The sequence below is a fragment of the Ammodytes marinus genome (assembly GCF_949987685.1).
Source record: "Ammodytes marinus genome assembly, chromosome: 16".
Classification (NCBI taxonomy): Eukaryota; Metazoa; Chordata; class Actinopteri; order Uranoscopiformes; family Ammodytidae; genus Ammodytes; species Ammodytes marinus.
In genome coordinates, this window is record NC_137220.1 from 8,379,565 (window position 1) to 8,402,852 (window position 23,288).

General features: G+C 41.1%; 2 protein-coding genes across 2 annotated transcripts in view; one reads left to right on the forward strand and one right to left on the reverse strand.

Moving 5' to 3' along the window:
• Positions 1-4,841, reverse strand: part of notch3 (notch receptor 3) — a 29,588-nt gene extending 24,747 nt beyond the window's left edge. Inside the window, exons 1-2 of the mRNA XM_080044272.1 lie at positions 4,595-4,841; positions 3,548-3,620 (exon numbers count right to left, since the gene is read on the reverse strand). Coding sequence (XP_079900398.1) covers positions 3,548-3,620; positions 4,595-4,655 — 134 coding nt within the window. The 5' untranslated portion in view covers positions 4,656-4,841. The remainder of the gene's footprint in view (positions 1-3,547; positions 3,621-4,594) is intronic.
• A 13,630-nt stretch (positions 4,842-18,471) lies between these two features.
• Positions 18,472-21,936, forward strand: LOC307263618 (uncharacterized protein). Its single transcript, XM_080044808.1, has 4 exons — positions 18,472-18,706; positions 19,042-19,197; positions 19,336-19,425; positions 21,335-21,936. Exons 1-4 carry the CDS (start codon positions 18,605-18,607, stop codon positions 21,650-21,652), a joined length of 666 nt encoding a protein of 221 aa, XP_079900934.1. The 5' UTR covers positions 18,472-18,604; the 3' UTR covers positions 21,653-21,936.
• The last annotated feature ends 1,352 nt before the right edge of the window (positions 21,937-23,288 follow it).

The following is a 23,288-nucleotide window of genomic DNA, read 5'->3' on the forward strand; positions in this document are numbered from 1 at the left end:
AGAGAGAGAGAGAGAGAGAGAGAGAGAGAGAGAGAGAGAGAGAAAAGTGACGCTGGTTTGCCGCACTGTGAGAGAGGCAACATGTGTCATGATGAGAGGGACCCGTGAGCTACTGTGGTGGACTACCGGGCTCCATTCCTCCACGAGCATGTCTCTCACAGTATGAGGGCGGCTGACTGCTCAATGGCAGCACCTGGCCCTATGCTTTCCCCCTTTGTCAAGATCTGACTCCACTGGATTACCATCACAACATCCACCAGCTGTCCTCCTCGATGCCGTCCGTCCCCCCCATCCACCCCACACCCCCTCCCTCTCTCTCTCTACCCATTCCCAACCCCCAGTCCGATCCTCTCCAGCTGGATCCTCTCTTAAATGACACCCTCTCAATCTGCCTAATTATCTCTCTCCTCCTCCAGCCATGTCGCTGGTGTGGCCCCCGCTTTAGGCAGCACATTCTTCTCCCAGGGCGGAGCTATACGGGGGGCCAAAGGCACTTCAACTGGACTTCCTCCTGACTGCTCACCTTAAAAAAAAACGTTGCACTCTCCAGATTGGAACACGATCAATCCTTCACTGTCAAGTTCAAAACTCTAGGCCACCAGAGCAAGATCATAGAAAGAATATCAATTTGTATTGTGTATCAAGGAGACCAGTGTCTATGATGACATGAGATGAACCTGACATTCTGAAGATAGTACGTTGGTATTTTTAACCCATGCCATATTGAGAAGTTCTATTTAGAATTGACTTGTACAAAGTAAGTTCTATATAGCAAAGGATGGTTTTACAGCAACTTAAGCACTGGGGCAAAGTTACAAAACTTTACCTACAGGTGCAACAGGGAAGGATATTCAGTAGCTCTGGAATTGGACTTAACATACAACTGTTCTAAAATGATCAGTACGTAAACATTTGCTTCATTACTTTTTTAACCAGTTAGGATTATGTTTAGTTTTATTTCATGACATCTTTATAATCTGGTTTGATAAAATTCTTACTCCCCCCCATACCCTCCAAAAATATTTGCAGACAGAAGCAACACACGCGATTATGTCAAACAGATATGAAGCGCTTCAATTTCAATGCCTTAATTAAACCCATCTCTCAAACAAGGTTTCTGAACTCAACAAATAATCTTGTCGAACTGCAGGTCATAGTATGCGCAATCATGTACGGTAAAAACTGAATTTCCTTATCCCCACAATACCTTGACTTACACTGAAAATTATTTCACACTTCGATTGCGAAACGGTGGTCACTGAAGTGTTTATACACTAGAGTTTGAAATTGGCACACGCATGTGCAGATCTTTTGGAGTAATTTTTTTTTTATCATTTTAAGGAATAGAAAATGCAACTCATTCTACACCCTGTTCAACCATCTTTAAAATCATTAAGAAAGTCATGTATGGCTGACTTGAAGCTGCGGTTAATATCTATTGCAAGGTATTTTCTAGGTTGAGGAAGGGGTCATGGAGCCATGTTGGAATGTTCAAAGAAAGCCTTAACAGATTTGTACTGTGTCTCTGATGAAAGTGAAATGGTTATCAGAGAGTTTGTTCACTCAAACAGTTAAGTGAGGATTACTGTAATCCTTTATCAGCTTAAACTGGCCTGCCAACTTTCTGAGGAAGACATCAACACACTCAGATACATAAAGAACAACTCAATAAAGAACTACTGGAAGAGCAAACTTTGAGATTTTGTGTCAAAGCAATGGTGTGGTTCATAGACGACTGTGTTTGTCAGCAATTTAGATGATACATTGGTATCTGGGTCAGTAACAATTGTATCTGCCTACACACAGTGTCACTTGAGAACACTTGCCGTAAGAAATGTCAAATTACACAATGGCTGTACGAGCCGGAACCCATGAACAATTCTCTACATGACGCAATGTGTGAGGTGCTTTGGAACGGCGGTGATTTCAAGCACAGTTATTTTTCTATGGTTTCTCCAAATTCCTTTTCAAATACCAAAACAGGTATCTGTTTTTTGTTTCTGTACTGGCCCTACTTTGCGGCGCGGCCTTTCTTCTCTGCCTCTCTATGCCCTGATCTAATGGTGCCGGGTTACAGGCAGATATCTGGTAGAAGAAAGGAGCTTTTCTCCGGTTTTGGATCTCCTGTTTCGGTAGCCTCCCTGGGGAAGGGGTGGGGTGGCTCCACAGCTCACCTCTGTCTAGGACCGGTCTGACCACTCTAATGTGGCCACGCTCTGCCCCACTGCTATGGCACTCTGTGGGCTGTATGACATTTAATGTCCCCTTCCATTAGACATCCAAGAGTGATCCTCTTTCTTGGCACTGAACCAGTGATTACACATGCCCATACTCAACTGGTCCACCCCTAACATATCAACACATACGTAACTGCAGTTCAAATCATTAGAGGAGCACAAAGGAGGAATATGTGGGTCTTGTTAAAGAAAACACATCCCCTGTGATTACATGACATCATATCTGGAGATTTATTTTCTTAATTTAAGGCAGAGCGTTGTGTTTATTTTCCCCCATAGTAGGTAAATGCTAGGTTTTGTGTGGTGTTAAAAAATAAATGAGAAATGATATTAAATATGTTGTAAAAAGTCTGGCTGCATACAATTATACATTTACTCACTTAATGACACTCTCACATCTTGGCTCAAGTTAATGATTGCAAAGATGTGGGCGGTGGTTACGTGTTGCACATGCAGTGGAGTTACACATTGACGTAGGGTGTAATGGCTGCTTTTGGCAGAATGAACACTTTTTTTTCCTTATTATTTGCTTGTGAAAAGTGCATTCATGGTATTGGCTCAACGTTGACCCCTTACATTATTGTAAACTGCAAATAAGTTAAATAAAATCATAAATGAACTGTTTTGGAGGGAAGCAGCTGGCACCTAAGGACATCTTTGTTCTACCAATGTGAGTGTATCTTGTCCACTGGAACACACTCAGTCACTTTTCCTAAGCTAAAGGTTTTTTTTTTCCTTAAAGGAAAAATTACCCCCGGGCAAGACACTGTAGGCTATTTAGCTTGGCTATTGTAAGAGGTTCCCACACAAACCCCCATCCCCCATTTGAAAAACAAAGGCCTTATCACTGTCAAAAGATGTGAGAGCTCCCCAAAAAATGCCCAAAGCAGGCAGCAGGAAACTAAAAAAACGCTTGAAATGAACAACTATTTCTAGTAAAATGTGAACCATACTACAGAGACAAATATCACACACATGAAATAACAACAACATGATTGAAAAAGCTCCATGTGCGGCGTAACGCAGTGATTTATGTCTGACAAAGCTCTTTTCGCAGGTGCAAGAGATGAGAGTGTATAGCAGCAGCAGCCAAACCGGTTGAGACTTGTTGATGCTCATCTGTGTGTAAGGACTAATCAATTTGTCGTATCTTTCATCACTATTAAACATATCGTTAAAACTAATTTAACAAAAACTTTCCAAAGCTGAGATAATGAAGTATTTTGGAGGCTTTTGGTCGAAAAGCAAAACTGGCCCACACCACAAGTCTTATCCTGCTACATCAACTCTTTACATTATGTTCCACTTACATGCATCGAGAAGGTGAATCTAAGCATGTCCCTCCATTTTCACAAGGTCTGTATTTATCCACACATCGCAGCCCTGTGGAAGTTGGAGAAAAAGAGTTAGCCAACCATACAACTGACAAACAAAAACCTAGTCATCCACTTTAACCTTATAGAGGACAAGACAATACATCCTCCTGAAATTGTACATATTGCTTCATTGAAATAGTAGGCTATAGATACATATTTAAACACTCAAGTTGATGTTTTGTAAAACCATTCCAAGTCATTGTTAGAGATTTCGAGCAGGTCTTTCTGGAAAGCCAAACTTGTTGCATCTTGCAGCAGAAACACATCTCGTGTTTGCTGTTTACTTGCCAAAAGTATAATCATTTGTGTGCGCGTGATATATAGATACATGCTGACACAATGAGAACGTAACAAGTGTGTCTTAGACTCTTAGTAACATATAGGCTACTTCTCAACGTTATATGAGGGGAAACACATTCAGTTGTTTAAAGGTCTTTGTTTAGAATGGGTGAGGGGGAAAACCTCGGTTCATCACTCCCAGTTTTTAGCCTATATCTTTCACTCATATTTACCCTGCTCCTCACATCAACTAGGCTTATACGAAGAATACGAATTTCAAATTGTTGCACAAGGCTATCGCTTCTAGCCAAACTTGTAAAGTGCTGCTGATGCTACAGGGGGGGGGGGAGAGACTTCACTGCGGGTTTGGTCATCTCGGCGGAGCGGCAGCCCTCGCAGTCACAAAAGGACTTCAACAAAAGGAATCCAATCAAGTAAATGACGAGTAAAATCTATCTTTGTTGCCCCATGCAGCAGTCACAAGAACAATTGGGAGTGTGATTTTGACACGTGATGCGCTAGCTTATCTGTTACCATTATCTCCTGTTGAGTACCGCTCTCGAAAACTTTAATATCCGTTTATTTATCTGTCACTCAAACTACACATAAGATGCGATATGTGTCCAGACAAGTCCAGAAGGCTATCTATGGACGTCTGTATGCCACATATAGAAACAATTAAAGTTAGTTCATGGCACTTACCTTCAGAGAGGTGCATCAACAATAAAAATGACAAAATAATCCATGGAATATTCCCTTCCATTTCGGTGGAAAAATTTCCAGCGTTTCAAGTCGGGCGTTTAGTAGAAATACATCCTTTAATTAGTTCACATGAAAACAAAGGCTCCGAAATCGATGGGGATTTTCTTCATAAAGTCAGCCGGAGAGTAGCGTCCCAATCCCGTATTATCCTCCGCAGCTCGGCCACGGCTGCTGTGGTTCTCGGTTAACCTCCTGAAACTTTTGAAAAACTTTCCCCCTAGCCGATCTGTCCCAGCGTCTCTGGTACCACTCTCCGCCTCCTCTCTCTCTCTCTCTCTCTCTCCCTCTCTCTCTCTCTCTCCCTCTCTCTCGCTCTCTCTCTCTCCCTCTCTCTCTCTCTCTCTCCCTCTGTCGCTCGCTCACCCTCAGACAAGATGAGAGCTTCCCAACATTGGAAACACCACTGCACTACCTCAACCACACACACACACACACACACACACACACACACACACACACACACACACACACACACACACACACACACACACACACACACACACACACACACACACACACACACACACACACACACACACACACACACACACACACACACACACACACAAAAATTAAATTTTTAAAAGATTTGGGGATTTTTGGCAAATGTATTGATAAAAGTTCTAACTGCATTTGAGGATGGCAGAATTGAAATTGTTTGTCCCTAACACTTGAATTTTTTAAAATCTCATAATTAAAATATGAATTTTTTCTGTGATTCAAAATATTGTTGAAAACGAATTAAACTGCAACTGGTGAGCTAAACGAGTTTCAAATATAAAGATGTCAGCACAACTGAACGCATTGACACAAAGGTAATTGCTTCTTATCAAATGTTTATATATTTACAACAGCTTTGAATTTATGAACAATCAAAACAAGCAAAAATGGGACTCCTAGATTGTGCATAATATGAAGAAGCGGCTTCTGTATAATGGCAGTCCACTGGAATGTGTCCAACCCTGTGCAAAGCAAGATTTACTTGTTTGTTTGTATGTTTACAGTGGATGAATTGCCGATAAGAGATTGAATTGTGTTTACATGATGGCAGAGACTGCAGACATTTCTGTTGTCCGCTGAGCAGTCAGTCAGTCCATGCTCTTTCAGGCTGCACCTCCTCTCTTCTGGCCCTGGACTCATTTCTTTACTGCAGGCTGCTGCTCATAGTGCCTTGGTTGTTCTTGCGGCACACAGAGCGGAGCCGGTCGCTTACAGAGACAATAGGCTTGATTTGAATCATAAAAGGAGTCCGGCATTATGACACAGTTTCTCTCTGCAGGGGAGGGCAGCCTACTAATATTCAAGCACACTGCCCCCCTACGCCACAGTCTCTCTCTCCCTCCCCTCTCCATCACACTAGTCCTCCTGGTCCGGGCCTTGAATAAATTACAGGCATGGGGTAGGGCCATGAATGTAGCAGGCTGGCTTGGAGTGAAGTTCGTTAGTGCACGTGACGTCATCTATAGGGGTCAGTGAAAAGAGCTTGTTAGGCCCTCACAAGACACCTGCTTAATTTGGCACCCGTACCGTGTGATGAAAGTTGGCCAGTGCAGAAGTTTTCAATGGATGAATTAAGCTGTTTTGTGCACAATAACATGTTTACATAGTCCCTGTATTCTTCATTAGCACTTGGATATTACTGCAAGGGATTGAAAATCCTCTTTTAAAGTCTCCCAGAACGTCATCTCAAAGGAGGAGTCAGCAATTCTGCAGAAAGCTTGTTGTCAAAAATCCCTTTTTGTGAAAATCAGTGAATATTTGGCCACTATCTGCTACCTGTGCGTTATGTGTGTGTGCTGAAATTTCTTTTCAGTTTATAATTAGCTTAGGCTCTGTAAACTGGCATGTAAACTGCCATGTAAACAAAGGGTATGTAAACAAAGGGAGGCCACCGTTGCTAGCAACATGCCTGTTTACAGAGCCTAGGCTGTGTATTAACACTGAATGTTTTTCACGCACAGTGGCGGATCATGAAGAGATGTCAATGATTTTGAACAAAAAAATTATTTTGACAATAAGTGTTCAACGACTTTAACGCTTGTATCCGAGATATGATGATATGTGGGGCAAGCATGTGTTTCTGAGGGTTCCCTAGCTACAAGTGAAAACTGGATAGAGACCAGGAACAAAGTGTAACAGAGTTTATGTTTATGACAAGCAGTTGTAATAAGCTATGTTGGTGTGTTTTCATCTTAGTGTGAGATAGTATGTCTTTCACCCTCCGGGGATGTGGTAGACGTTCTCCCAGCTCACTCTTGACATGTGTTGACAGTATTTTGACTGGCTTCCAGTTGGACAAGGTCCCAGTCAGAGATTTCTCAGTGTGCTCTCAGGGACACAGACACTTGTATTTACAGTATGTTGCTATCTACACACTCAAACGTCTACACATGCCTCATGCCTCATTCCTCTTGAATATCTGAAGGCCTTTATCAGTCCATGAAAAAAATAGCTGCTAGCTTATTTATGTCTAACAATGTTTTCACAACATCAATATCACAGGGCGAGTTATCCATCAACATCTTATTGCAACAAAGTGCTCAGAGAGGAATGTATTATTATTAAATGACCTAGTCAGACACATTCAGGATTATATCTTTCTGTTTCTTCAAAGAGGGACATAAAAGTCATCATTCAAACTGCCATAGAATCATTTTCTTTTGCCTACATTTTTTTGTATGTTGTTTTTTTTAATCTATTTTTAATGATGTCAACTTTATCAGCCAAGCAAAACGTGTGCGTAATAAAACTTGGTTCAGCCAACTTTGATAGAGGGCCGTCGAACGACCAGTAAGACTTTTTTCTTCATTTGACAAGCCGAAGTGCTTTTGTTTGAGAGGATTACAATCTCCTCTGCTTGACTCCAGAAAAATAAAGAAAAAATTCCAGTTTGTCTGCTTTCCCTATGATCTCATTAGTGGAAAGCGGCTATAGCTCCAGCCCTTCCCTCTGGAAATATGACCTTTCCTTGATTCTTTCACAAATGAAAAGAGAACAGTGAACTAAATCCTGTGTGAACAACAGCAGTATAAGGCAACCTCTCACTTCCTTGTGGGACATACTTTCGTACCTTAGTTTTTAAATATAGTCTATTCAATACATTCTTAATCCTGTTACATCAATGTCTCGTTTTGATATTTTAACTTTCACCCTCTCTCTCCCTCTCTCTCTCTCCTTTTCTCTCTGTCCACACACCCGGACACAAGCACACACACACACACACACACACACACACACACACACACACACACACACGCACGCACACACGCACGCACGCACACACACACACACGCACACACGCACACGCATGCACACACACACACACACACACACGGACACAAGCATACACACAGACACACACACACACACACACAGACACACACACACACACACACACACACACACACACACACACACACACACACACACACACACACACACACACACACACACACACACAGGAATTTAGTCAGTGATTTGTTTGTATTAGAGAGAAAGTGTGTGAGAGGAAGCCCTGGCGACAAAGTTCTCGCGCTGGACTCAGGGGGAATCTCCAATCACACAAACAAAGATCTGACAGCTCGGGATTTATAACTCTGTTCTCTGTTGGGAAGAGAGGGGCACTCCACTTTGAACTGTTGTTAGCATGTACTTGTTGTTGTTTCCCATATCATTACATCTAAGTAAAGAAAAAATAGCAGGACCTCGGTTAATCAGGTCGTTTCATTCAAAACTGCCTTTCTGTTTTTGTATACCCAGCGGGAAAAAGTACTCTGCAATTCCTCCCATTGAGCATTTTATATATTGGTATAAAATGCTCTATTGTAATGCAATTTGCTAAAATAAATACTTTTATCCAGATGTATGTGCGTGCTACTGTACATTTGCAGTGTCCACAGTGAAAGCTGACTAAAGTCCAAGCAGTGGAGACCACCCATGGGTGAAAGGCAAAATTGTATCTTGATGCAATCACCGTGCCTTCCTTACCCAGAGCCTTGCTTTGCACTCAAAATGCTGCACTTACAACCAGATAAAAACATATTTTTTTCTAAAAATGTGAGTTACCATACCATATTAATGAAAGGTAAAGCTCATATGGTCGAGCAATACTAATAAAACAAATTATACATTGCCATCTGTTTCATAACAAGAGTGTAAAGTGGAACTACCAATTAGAACCTATGTAAATACTTTAGTATGGTCAGCCAGTGCCCTTCAGGTTCTGTGGCATTTCAGTGCTAGCACGCTCCCTGTGATAGGGATGCTAACAGGCAGTGTTTTGTGGACACAGTGGACGTGATGACTTTACCACCCAGGCCAGACTGATTTATGTGGGAAAAGCCCCGAGAGCACCCACCGAGTGTGGGGAGGATTAGAAGCCCCCTCTACAAAACTGGTCATGGCCAATCAGCAACTGAGACCCCCTATGGACAGATGTCTGGGCCAATTGCAGGGCAGCGTTCAGGTTGATTCATCTAGATTGTCTACTTTATCGCTGCTTCATACTTGTTATGATTTAATGTATCATTCAGGGTTTGTTTGTGGGTAAGAACTTTAGTTTGAAGTGTAGTGGGCTTAAGTTTGAATAGATTGTAGTCACACCTCTGATGTTGCGTGTGTGAAAAATGGACAAGAAGCTCACATGAAAACTGTCTTTCACAGTAATTGGTTTGTATATGGGAAGTTGGGATCTAAGATGTTGCTTTCTCCAGGATTCCAGACGTTTGTTTGATCATCCACCTTTTCAACCAATTCAGATTTTTGAACAAAGAAACAATGATTACTTTTCCTGTGGCATCTGTGCCGTACTTTTCTATCCATAACATTTTAAGTAGCCTACAAATTAATTGAAGTGAAAAAGTATTTGGACATAATGCTTTTAATGGTATTGTGAAAGTTGTGTCCAAGCGAAAAAAAACTTGGCAACCCCTTAACAACATCCTTTTCTCCTAATGTAATATATTTTAAACATTTCTCTATAGCTCTGTGTGCTTTATATACAGGACATGTTGCCTGCTAACACCATGCTTCCCCCATTCCCATATTCATTATTCTGTCATCATGCACACGTAAAAAGCCTGGTTCCTACTGGAGGTCTGTCTGTTTTCTTACATTCTGTATCCTCTTTCACCATAATTCCTTTCTTCTTTTTTCCTCCCACCTATTCTCTGACACACACACACACACACACACACACACACACACACACACACACACACACACACACACACACACACACACACACACACACACACACACACACACACACACACACACACACTTAGACGACTGGGGCTTTTTGCCTAAAGTAAACACATGTGAATGATGGATCTTTCTTTGGATTGTGGGAAAAAGTGTGTGACTTTCACACAAGCTCTCTAAACGGCTATTAAAGCCTGTATGTGTGCTCAAGTCTCGCTTCTGCTGAGGAAGAGGGACAGAGAGAAGGAAGGAAATAGAATCTTTAGCTATGGGAAACTTTTAGTTTTCTGTACTGTGTGTCATAGCCCTTAGTATTTCTTGCTTTATTATCCAACCAGCAGACAGTGGGGAGGAAACACAGAGACCGAGAATAATATGCTTCTCTGCGAGATCAGCATCTGTCTCTGTCACTTACCAACATGGCAAACCAGAAAAGTTCCCCTTCCTTTTTAGATATAAATCTACAGAAGGTTGCAGGGGTGGACAGTGATTTGAGACTCATAGTGGAAGGCCTGAGGCATATAGGGCAGTGAGAATGAAGGGGCAGAGAGTGCACCAGACATCTCTGTGGAGGAATGTATTACAGACAGAGCTGGAGACTGGCCAGCTGGAGGAATTCAAAATGCTATGACTCTGTTTCCGTGTGAAATAGCTACTTAGGAGCACTGTGAACAGCTGCCGGACAGTGCCCCCTGTGCCCCCCCATCTCTCTCCCTCTGTGGGGCTGTAAATCTTGAGGGAGAGCGGAGGTGCTTGGCGACTTGCTGAAAGGGATCCAGGGAGGATCCTGGGGTTTAGTGCAAGAGGTCAGGTCTCTGTTAACAGGCCCCAGTGCTGGATAGATACCCACCGCTGACCTGGGACACACGCTAGAGGTTGAGACACTGTCCACGCTGGAGGTAACCACGGACCTCCACTCTGTTGTCAGGATTAATGGGACCGGTGTAAGGAAGAGGGCACTTAAGGCCTACCGCTACAAGGGGGCTTATCTAAACCAAAGGCAGAGGGGTCATTTAAGCCATTTTACAAAACAATGCGGAAATCCATGTAATCTCACAAATAAAGCAGACAAGAACCTAATCTTGTCTGCAGCATTATTTCAGGGACAGCAGTGAAAGTGTTTTGAGTGGCATATGCTGTTCTAAAAATGTAAATCAAAGACATATTGAGGAAAATGACTGAGTTTTAATTGCGACTGATCCCACATTTGCCCCTGAAAACCAGTGGAGAAAGACGTGGAGGGGTCCTGAGTTCTCTGTTCATCCTCTGTCCCTCCTGAGTCAATTGTTGGGGAAGCGGGGTTTCAACCCTGCGCCATCAATCACCCCCTTTCAGAGGAGGGCAGACAAGGCGGGTACCCGCCCCCCAGGACAGGGGGGTGGAAGTTCTCATGCCCTCCCCGCCTCCTGAAGCCCCACACTGCTACAGACAGAACTACGACAGCTGGTCTGGCCATTAGGGATAGGCCGAGACCTGAGGGCCCCCGCACAGCAGCAACAGCTGCCAGCCCACTGCCCCCCAACCTCCCCACCAACTCAGCTCGATAAAATCTGTATTAGAGCAGCAATTTAGTGTCATTCCTTTACATGCCTTCACATGACAAAGATGACCACATTACACATCACATGCAATTATATTCACTTGAGCGAAATATACTCTGGTGAATGTGAGCAACAATCCATGTATGTATAGTTTTCTGTGGTATTTGGTTTTGCAAATGTTACTCATTGAGGGAAGCATCATCCATTTTTGCCAAGGCACTTGACTAGCAATTATGTCATTTTACTGTCAGTGGGTTGCTGCGTTTTAGTTGGTTTATAGTTATATTCCAGTTCTCTTCCCACAACTGAAGATGGTAGTTTAGTCTGATAGGATGACACCAAGGATGACACTTAATGACCACAAGTGTACAGTATGTGAACCTACAATATGCATTAACAACCATTTCTCCCTTCTAGAAATGTAACAATCCTTGTTATATCGAGAAAGAAAAATGAAAGGAACGGTCACAAGGTTTGTGTTAAAAGAATATTTTTCATTATTGTTATTACAATCTTCATGTGTTTATATCTATTCATCCATTATCTATACTCAGAGGTGACATGCAAGCCAAAATTCCGGGGCACATCAAGAAAAGGGATCAGGGGTCTTTCAAAGAAATTACACAAAAAACAATCATGCAATTTGACATATTTATTCAATGGATTCTTTTTAAATTTTGCTATTAGGTTTTTTTTTTAAACTCAGTAATCTCCCACAATCTGGTTGTAAAACAGAACGTTTAAGACCTGGATTGAGGGACTGATATCTCAAATATCTCACGAAGCAAACTATACTTATATTTCTCAAATTTCATTTTCATTTCATTTTCACGTTTGAGAAGGAGTTTGAGTTGCGTCATTGCCAGCTGTCACAAACATCTCCTATATTGATAAACAGATGTGTGTGAGTGTGTGCCTATACTGTTGCGAAACAGCCTTTGGAATCATCCAATACCATAGAAAAAGAGGGGTGTGCGACTTTTTCCGGAATAATAACTTATGCCATTATTTATTGTTACAATCATTATACATGTAATCATATCGTAAATGATAACAGTGAAAAAGTATTCAAAATAAATGTAAAAAATCCCCAAAACATGGTGGGACACGTGCCTCACCAGTTTGTATGGTTATGATACCACTGTCTATACTCGCTTATCCTTAGCAGAGACACTGGAGGCTGTAGCCTCTTCAAACTGACATGGCTAAGACAGGTGATATTACCGAGACATTGTGTGTTCACATTCATTGTCAGCTACTGTTGAATTTTTAAACTTGTTACAATGTATTTTATGGTATAACGATGTGAGTTGTAATGCAAGTTCCTTATGCAAAATTGTGTTATTTCGTACCAACAATGGAACCATCGCAAGGTATTATTAACCTGACTAATGGCTGTATTTCCAATAGAAATATGTCTGTGTGTGTCTATGTAATTTCAGAAAGAGCTGTCATTTGAAGATTGCTGTTTGCTAAATGCTTTGCTGATTGAGATAAACGCATGAGTGTTCATCTGAGTGAATGTGTGGGTCTGTTGCGTTTGTATGTGTGTGTATGTTCCATTGAGTGAGAGAAAGAGGAGAGACAACAGCGTTAGAGAGGAGATTACGCCACACACACTCCCTCAGGGTTCTCGTTACTCATGCACTACTGGCGGCTGAGCAGTTCCCACACTTACACACTGAGGTGAGCGAGGCTGTACCCGCAACCCCACCTGTGTCTCTACGTGTCCCAGCAGAGCCCTCCTGAGCCTGGATCTTCCATAAGAAAAGAACAGGGAAAAAAAACACTAAACCTGCCTAGTGCGCAATCAAAACAACAGCCCAGCGAGTAACAATGCCAGTACACCACTAAGGTATAATTACTACGAAAGCAGCCGAGAATGGGATAATTAGGTTGTACACCCCAAACCCACCTCCTGTTACATTTAAAGAATACACACGCACACGGTTTAAAACGACGGCTCTGTGCCATTAAAACATAAATCTCATTCATCCTACATCAGATGTGTCACAGAGAGCAGTTTTATGCTTCCTAAATATTTGCCAAGTTTACCCTATAGTTCTCAATGTGTGATTCTAGTGACTATTGGTGAGTGTCTGGCATGCATCTTGCCAAAGCTGTCCCAATGTAAGACCGACTCCTTGCCAAAATCAACAGGCCTGCTTGCTTTGTCGGCAAAAGCAGTGTCTGAGCGCTAAATCCATCATGGAAGCCCCCTGGCACTTTTGTTTTGAGCCCACTGAAGCGGTTTGAGATGACATGTTTGGTTATTGGCCCCACCATACCCTTTGTTGGACTGCTGTATGGGTTGTGGAAGAAGCAGCAGAACTAACTCAAGTCAAATATGTTATTCCACACAGACACGCCACAGCAGCTGTTGGGCTTGATTATTAAAAAGTGGCAGAAGAAGAGCTGTGGTTAGGTTGTCAGTGGATCAAGTCAAGAAAAAGGGATGCATTTTTGAGAAAATGGCAGGTTGAATGAAAGGTGTGTGCCACATTCCAATGCTATGGCTGCTGGCCTTGAGGCACACTTGAGTGATAAGGAAAGGCATTGATGGAATTAGACAGGGTTGGACTGGAGTGAAGTGTTTCGGGTCGATACGGCTTAAGTGCCCAGTGCCTGAGGGCTGGCTATCTTGACTTAAAAAAAGGAAACTCTTAGAAGATCTGTTTGAAGTAGTATATTCCAAACAAACGATCCATGGACACAGAAGCAGACACTGCACTGATGGATAGTTTTTTTTTAGACAATACATTCTTTATTATTCATTGAGAAAGACTTCTAAAGTATTGTTTATATGTGGATAATTCTCTTTTGATTGCTTTGTTTCATACTTTGAAATGAAACATGGGACCATAGGACTTTTAAAATCCCTCTTACTGTCATACTGATACTGTTATTAATGTGCTCTTTTAGATATGGGTCACATGGATCAAGTGTATGTTTGAAGTAACTGGTAGTCCTCTGTGCGTTGGTGGAAGGGGTGGCTGACATGCAGTAGTAGACATTCCACACCACACCAGCCCAAGGGCAGAGGGGAGAGGAGGGCTTGCTGTAATTCCACTTTTATTAAAAGATATTGAAGAAAAACAACATGGCAGAGAGGGAGGAGGAGAAGATCAGTGTGACAGCGAGATCCAACCTCCCCTCTCACTATCTGGAGGCTTAGCTGCACTTAGCTTCCATGAACTTCCATGCACCTCCGTTTACTGTTGCTCAAACAGCTGTCCAGCCAGCCATCACTTCTCAACCCACTCCTTTAATCTCTCTTCCTTCGTTTGTTCTATCCCACCCATCCTCTCGCCCCCACTCTGTCCATCTTGTTCCTCCATTTCCTCTCTCATGGCCTCACTATCTATATGTTCACCCGCCTCATGTGAGCCCCCCTACAAGACCCCCACACATGTTGCTGTCTGGAAAACTCAGGGATAGTCTTCTCCTTTACTGCCTATTGTTTGCTGTGGTTTGCCTGTTGTCCTACAACTTTAGGTTAAAGTTTTGTTCCTGGGTGATATCCAAGACTATAGTGTAGTGCTAATCACTCCTGAATGGCCACTACACTATCATTGAGGCTGACTTTATTGTCTTGGCAATTTTACGACCATGTCTCTGGCCACACTGACCCCAAGTGACCTGGTCACTGTCTCCCCAGCAACTAATGACGGAGGTGAGATAATGCTTGAGAGAGAGAGGAGGTTCTAACCCAAGATGGCCTGAATATCGGGCCGGGAGCGGACATTATATCTGCCTGTCACAGTCACTGGCATGTTCCATTCCTCTTTCCCGGCTGTTCAGCTAAATTACTCTTCCAACATTTTGTCGTCTGCATATGTGCCCCCCCTCCCCCCCCGTGCTGATTCTAATAGCCAGCCTGCATTTCCAAAGGAATGTTAAGAATATAAGGTCAGGAATGCACTATGCATTGATACAATGTACTGGATTATCTGGCATCCTGACCAAACTATGACTGGTAGCTGTAGCCATCTTCCCAGGCTGATGCGGAAGAGAAAGGCAATCCAGACAATCCGAACATTCCTGGATCCTGTTGTGTCCTCTCTCCTGCTCTCTAATTTAAGAGCAGCTGTCGGGCCCTGCAGACCCTCAACCATCAAAGTGGGGTAAAGGAGGTGGGGGCGGGGTGTTTGAGGAGCACTGGTGCCCCCTATCACACATTTAAGGTCGTGGCACTAACTCTCAACACAACACCTGTGGCAACTTGGGTGGAGGCTAGATTACAGGACGGGAGTTGGTCACTGCATGCCCCAGTCCTTTAGTGCCGGCCCTTATAGGAGAAATGCATCCATGTCCTTTAGGCATCATCAACAACTGAGACCTGGTCCTCACTAATATGTATAATTAAGTACATACAGTATCGCGTTTTCCCCCCACACTCAGCTACCATCCAAACTTTCTTCTGGATTTATCATATACATCCCTGATATTGACTGGACAAAATATAATCTAAAAATACGAAATGTGTTGAATTGGAGAGAGATTCAGGCAGTTTTCATATGAATTGGAATTGGGGAACCTTCGACTTGCAAATATGTTTTCAAATCTATCAATAGCACAATTGAGGACATGGCCAGACTTTATCAGAATAGGTTCTGTGTGTTGGAAACCCAGCTCTCATATATGCTTGGAACTACTTTGAGGCTCTCACACTGGAAAGCAAAGGCTCCCAATGGCTTGTTTTAGCTGAGGCAGGCACCTGTTGCTTTCAATAGTAAAAAAAAACAGTCCTGGAATCACCTGTTGCTTGATTCATGTATATTCCCGTAGTCAAAGCAAAGAGTGATTAATGCACTGTGTCATGAGATCCTATGTCCTGGAGGGCTCTCGCAGCCCCACACTGAAAAAAATGATTTTTTGGGCTTGTAATTATTACTTGATTATTTGATTACATTTTACAAGGAAATATGATTTCAGTGCTTCTACTTCAAAATGTCACCCTTTATTTAATGTGTTACTTGATTTTTATTTGTAATTATGTATCCTCATTTTTATATGTAAATATTATCCATCCTTCCAAGTAATATTAACATAACAACTGTATTGACCGTACAGCCTGACATATGCAAGTAAACTTTACTTAGATAATAGGCATAGATAGTATACAAATATAGTATGTAAGCTTGCAATCTTGCGCATGCTCAGTGGATGAGTTCAGTACATTTTGAATTCAGAGGAACTAGGCATTAACAGGACTTCTGGACAACACACTTCGACTGGGGGATTGTTTCGGTGCTCATCTGATGAGACAATTCATGGACGTGGAGCCTTGGGGTATGTTAACTTATATGCTTAACTTACTTTTTAATGGTCTGTCGGCTTAGTCATTGTTCTACTATTTTAGCAGCTAACCGGCTAACGGCTCTTCCCGCGTCCGCAGGCTGTTAAACACTATTGGACTTGCATGAGTCCTTTTTAGAGGTCCATGGACACAGACATAGCACAGGTAAACAGCATGGACATTTAAGTAAACAGGGCTGCAGGGATAACAGTGCCACAGTGTGTGATACCGAACGCGAGGAGCCTCTTTCATCTAGGGCCCGTTGTGTTTTGAGGTCCGGTAAAGTTAGCATTGAATGGAGGCACCATTTTGACTTGCTGATATTAGCCTGTTGGTTAAACTGACAACACAATGCTTGCTTTGTTCAGATAATGTTACTTCTCGTAAGACTAGTATGAGTTATTGAGTGTTAACACCGCTGTGGCACAGGCTGTATCATTGTAATTGGTTTAAAATGTTTAAAAGATTGTTAATGATGTTAGCCACGAAGCTAATGCTAATCGCAAAGGCAGCTAGCTGCTATACTAAACCAGGCATTGTTTAACATTGAAGCTAGCCAAGCTAAGTTGCTATCACTCCAGTAATATTAAATGCAGTTTGTTAGTGAAGCAGTGATGGCCCATTTGACTTAGAAGTCAGTATGTTATAAGTGTATTCACTCATAAATGATTGTGATATAAATACAGTCTGATTTATTTAATTTTCTTTGTTGAAACTTGCATGCTGATTTAAAACAGTAGGCCTAATGGCAATACAGTTAATTTAAACGTTTTTAAAGGGAAATATATTTAAATAAGTCACATGTATTTTTAAAAGAGGAATATATATTGCAAGTAAAAGAGGTGCCAAAAAATAAATACTAATTGGAAAGATGTTAAAAAATACAAATACTGCCTCTTAAATGTAAATGATTTCATATGTAGGATTTTTCCTGGCACAACGCAGTGGTGGTGACAGTATGCTTTATTTCATGTTGATTCATTCCTCTGTTCTGTATTACTGCAGCTTCTTCCTGTGGAGATGGGTACCCCGGCAAAGCTGCGGATCATCTTGGATGATGATGACATTCGTAAACTGGTTCTACCTTTAGGCATCCCAAACTCCCTTCAGGACCTTAATGATGTTATTCAAGAGACATTTCATATCACCAGGGCGTTTAATGTGATGTATCAAGACTTGGATTTTGGAGGCCAGTTTTTCACTCTAAGCTCCATTGAAGAAGTGCAAGACAAAGCTACACTAAAGCTTGTATTTACTCAACCAAATGTCCTAACTCTCAGTCCTGTGGAAGTATCTCATGTCGAATCCTTAGTTCCAGAACAGTCTTCTGATACAAGCGCTGGCCAGTCTTCTGATTCTCAGGACACAATTCTGCTGTCCTCCTCGGATGAAAGTGGACAATCTTTATGGTCTCAGCCATGGCCGGCAACGTTTCCAATACCTGCCTTTCCTCATGATGTAGACCTTATGATGGAAGTAGGAAACCAAGCCTATGAAAAGGATGGCACACTGTTGAACAACCCAAAAGTGACGAGTAGCATACTCGAGAGGCTAGCAGACACCATATTTTCATATACAGCATACCCAACTGGTCTCCAGGTTTTAGCTGTGGTAGAAGCTTTGGTTGAAAAGTACCCATGCCTCAAAGACCCGGGGTCTTTTAATGGCTTATATAGTTGGCAACAGAGGATCAAATACAAAATGGGCAATTATGATGATGTTAACTCCCTGAAAAGAAGAATCTCTGAAGAGGGTTCATCCAAAGACATCGAAAAGCCAAAGAAGGCAGAAGTTAATTACTTGCCACCACTGCCACTTGTTGAGACACAGAACTCTTTAGAGAAGGAGAGAGTGGATTTGTTGCAGGAAGTAAAGAAGAAAAACTGTGAGAAGATCATTGGTGAGAAAATGGAGAGGTCTTTCTCCTATCGAAGAATGGAAGTTGTCCAGCAGTGCCCTGCAGTCCAAGACCTCATGGAGAGATGGCCTGGGCTGTTCTGTGAAACTCAGGTAAATCCAGTTCTTGTGTTTCTTTACCTGATGCTTGTATTGTTGTGTGTACAGGCTGGAAGAAGATAAGTAAGATACACTTTGCAAGATTATGAAGTTCACCATGCAAAAACAGTGGTATTACACTACATTCATTTTAGGAAGGTGGACAGTATAATGTAGCAACTAAGTATCTTTTAACAGAAGTATTGCTTAAAATTGATCATCATTTTGAAGGCTATAGATTGTGTTGCTGCTTAGTAGTATTGTATTAAACTGGGAGGACTACTTTATTATTCAAGCAAGGTGGGTTGTCATGATCATGTTGTGTTTTTTTTTATTTGTAATTGTTTCAGATCAAAGAGGAGTTCAGAAGGATCACAACTCTTCATCTGGAGCGAACTTTTTTGTCAAAATTGGACAGTTACTCAACCAAACTCCTGGAGATATTTCAGACAAAGGGCGGGGTCCCGGGCACAAAAACAAGGCCTATGCTGGATTCACTCAGCCAGGTAAAGTTTAAAAATATAATTGTTGTCGTCATATGTTGAGCTAATAAATACATAGGATAACTGATGACACGTCAGCTCATTTGAACAAAGATAATATGTTTGTTCTCAGCAATAAATTCACTTCTGTCTGTGTAACAGCAACATGCTGAAGGCAGAAGAGATGTCACCATCCGCTGCTTGATGGAGTTCCTTGGAGAGTCTGCAGAGGAACTCATCAAAGACTATCAGGTACATTTTGAACATTTGTGAAATTATTATTCAGACCATATTAAATTTGTTTCTTCTCCAAGGGGAAAAACCTTTTAAATTCAATAACTTAAATTGGTGCTTAAGATACATGACTAGTGCTGTATCTGAAATGTTTAAAAATGTTCATTTATTTCAATGTATTTTTTTAATTTTTACCCATTTTCTTATTTTTTTTTGTTGAATCACAGCCAATCTCACATTTTCCCTCAACACTGAATACAGTATACTTACCTGTTTATGTCCTTGGAGCTAAGCACATCTTAGGGGTTGGCCCAGGTTTGTGCCTCTCCGTGTATTAGCATTACTTTGGGTCACAGAGATAACATATTCTGTGAAATATAATTAACTTGTGTTGTCTGAAAAACCCAAAAGGATATTTAAAAATATGTGTTGGTAGTCTGACATGGTTTTCATAGTCCTCAAGACTATTCTAAAAAGACTGAAAAAATATTGTCTGGTGAAATTGTCTTTAACCTGTTTGCTAATTGTACCTGGGTTTCAAGTCCAAACAAAACGGTACAGCAAAATGATTTTTTCTTCAAGAGTATTTGAGGATTCTGAAAATATCTAAAGTTTTTAACAACCTTATGGGTTTTTGAAATAATGCCAGGTTATCGGACTGGGTGTGCGACCAGACCAAAAGCAGTAATAAAAACTATTTAACACTAGAACCGCCACGGGGTCAATTTGACCCGTGGTGGTTTTTCAACTGCCCATAACTATACTTTTACGAAATATTGAAGCCCCCAACTCTTTGACTTTTCCTAAAATTGTGTTGTGATGCTCTCCCTATGGTTAAATAAAGTCACAATTAAACTGGATTAAAAAAACAGGCATTTATACCTAGAACCGCCACACTGGGTCAATTTGACCCGCACAGGAAAATGAAATATTTTCGAGCAGGTTGCTAGGCAACTGCATTGTTTGGGGTCCGCGATCTGAAAACTGTAGCATACGTGCAGTCATTCATAAACACTTACAATAAATTAGAGATGAAGATAAATACCTAACAACATTATAGTTACTAAGTGAAATGAGTGATGTGAGTCTGATAGCGAGAGATCAGAACTGAGCGCTGTCTTCCACACACCGCGGCTCGCAGCTCAACTGACAGACAGCTGATATGAGTGCTGTCTGTGAGCCGGACAGAGAGCGGCGGAGGGATCCTCCGCCTCAAAACATGTCAATGTGGGGAAAAATGAATGAATAATCAATTAGAGCTTACCTAAAAATAAGTTTGCCATGTTACTGTTTATTGTATTTAGGATTTTAGCTCATTTGGACGCTGTTTTGACCTTCTGTTTTCATTACTATACTTGCGATATTATATCTACTTTCAGTTTCATTACTGAGTCGCCACGAAACGTGATTAGCGTTCTTAAAGATACTTAGATTATAAAACAAGAGGTCCAAAACACAGATGATTATTAAACAAACTAATTTATGACTTTATACCACACTAGAAATGCACGGGTCAATTTGACCCGCCTGGCGGTTCTAGGTATAAATAGAATGCTGGCGGTTCTAGTGTTAAAAACGTCATTCTTTGCACTGATGGTCTCGTTTGCTGTTAAAGGTAATTTATGATTATCAGAGGAAACATGAGGCTGTTTAAAAGATATTTAAATGTTACTCGTAGCCGCTTTAAGTTAAGTGTCCATCTATGTGAAAATTAAATTAATTAAAATCAGTACTTGTGTACATACATACCCAGCATTTAACCAATGTCTTGCTCTGAGCGTCTTATTTCTGTTGCATTATTGTATAAGTAGTAAATGGCCACTCAAATAAGCCACCCCAGTAAATCACCTCTTGCATATTCAGGAACTTTAAAGAAAATATCTTTAGTATAATGACTTCCAAGCACTGATTCACATGTTTTTGACAGGATGTCAGCAAAGAAGCCATCAGAGATGACCATGCTCATCATGTCTTGAAGATTGTTGTCGTCCATGGAAGTACTGCACAGGAAGGCCACAGCCCTGCCCATGTCTTGATCATCATCGAGGGAAAAGAGGTTCTTGATGATTGTAAAAGTGTGGCAAAGGCTTGCCTTCTGCTCATGGGTTTTATCTATGCAATGAACTTGAGTTACCCACCAAAGTTGAAATACACATTCGAAGTGTTTCAGAAGCTCTTTCTTGAGCTTGACATCCTGAAGATGTCTCCCAAAGTCCGGGCTTTGCATAACAAACTTCTATCCTGAGATGATTGTTTCTGTGCCGGTTCCCGAACCAGTTGCATTGTTGAAGTTGTGGTTCAGAGGAAATACTTGGGAGCTAGTTAGATAAAGAAATGTCCTGTTCCAAATATTTGAGCCCAGTTTGTAAGATTACATGTTTGTATATTCTGTTATGGTAACTGACATATGGTTAGTCTCATAATTGCCTAAGTCATGTTTTTTTTTCAGTTATTGCACTTTATGGTACTTGCAGTTATTGCACTTTAAAGTGATACTTTTAGGCAGTTCTTTCTTCAAACGCACTCATTCAAGGATAGGGACACGAGAGAGAGAGAGAGAGATCTAACTGGCAACACTGTTTTTTATTTTTAAATGTATCTGCTAATGCCAGTCAGTGTGTTGGAATACTGTAAGCAATAGTGTTGGAAAATAAAAGTGATTTTTATAAAGTAATTTCATGTTTTGTGTTTCTTACTGTTACTTAACTTTACTTCATTTCCTGAGTAAAACTTACAGATAATTTCTGTGTGGAAAACTGTTACAGGGTTTTTTTCAAGTAAATGTTACTTAAATAAATGTTACTTAAATAATGCTAAAACAAGAACTAGGTCCAACCAATTAAAAGCTTTGGGAAAAAAAGTAGTATTTTTTACAGAAATTTGTAAGTAAATGCCGTGCTAATCTAAGAGTACATTTTACTGAAGGAGATTGTGTAAAATTTACTCATGAAAGCAGAAATTTGCTAGTAAACGTTACAATAATTTCTTGGTTAAACTTAATCATTATTGGTAAGTAGATTTAACTTGAGAATATCATATTATATATAATTTGCTCCCTCAGTTAAATTTACTAGGAATTTCTGCGTGGAAATTGTTACAGAGGTTTTTTTAAGTAAATCACACTCCAAATTTTTTTCAGTGCATGGCTTCCTAACAACATTGCCACATTGAATTTTTAATTTTATTTACTGTATATCTGGAGTGCAACTGAAATATGTGGAGTATGTGAGAAAATTGGATTTAAAAAACGTAAGCGTATTAAAAAACTCATATAATTTGATATAAATCATTTCACGTGAGAAGATCCTGAAGTGGAGCCACACAACATCATGATTGTGTGTTTAGGTGTTCTTATGGGCTGAGGTTCTCACACTCTGGTGAGCACGTTGAGACACGAAGTCCCCGGGGGAAGCTAGATGTGGTCCGCACTCTGCTCTTTACTAACCCCTAATTACACTATTGGCTTCATTATGGAATATAACTACAAGGAATCCTTCTGCCATCCAAGCTAGTGGATGCCAGCTGATTTATTTTTCTTCTCCTGTCTACTGCGCATAAAGGCACTCAGACGTGCTGCTACAATAACATGCTGCATACATGGTAAACAGCTTGGATTGTCACCCAGACAACACAACTTTCCCAGTGTCTTGTCAGAGGTCACAAATGTAGAAATCAATTTTTCTGTGCTTTCTTACACCATGGAATTATCCTTAGAATATGTTATGTATGTTGGACTCCAGTAACTTAAATCATTTCTTTATAGTCTTTGTTATTATATGAGTCGGAGACCTCTCACTGCTTAGCGGTGGGCTTTGGGGGCAGATTTCCCACATATATGAGAAAGGCCATCTTAGGGGTCTCCTTGACCTGAGCTCCCATGG

Coding starts and splice junctions, on each gene's coding strand:
- LOC307263618 (XM_080044808.1), top strand. CDS start 18,605: ATGGAGAGGTCTTTCTCCTATCGAAGAATGGAAGTTGTCCAGCAGTGC. Junction 18,707..19,041: donor GGCTGTTCTGTGAAACTCAG/GTAAATCCAGTT, acceptor TAATTGTTTCAG/ATCAAAGAGGAGTTCAGAAG. Junction 19,426..21,334: donor AACTCATCAAAGACTATCAG/GTACATTTTGAA, acceptor TGTTTTTGACAG/GATGTCAGCAAAGAAGCCAT.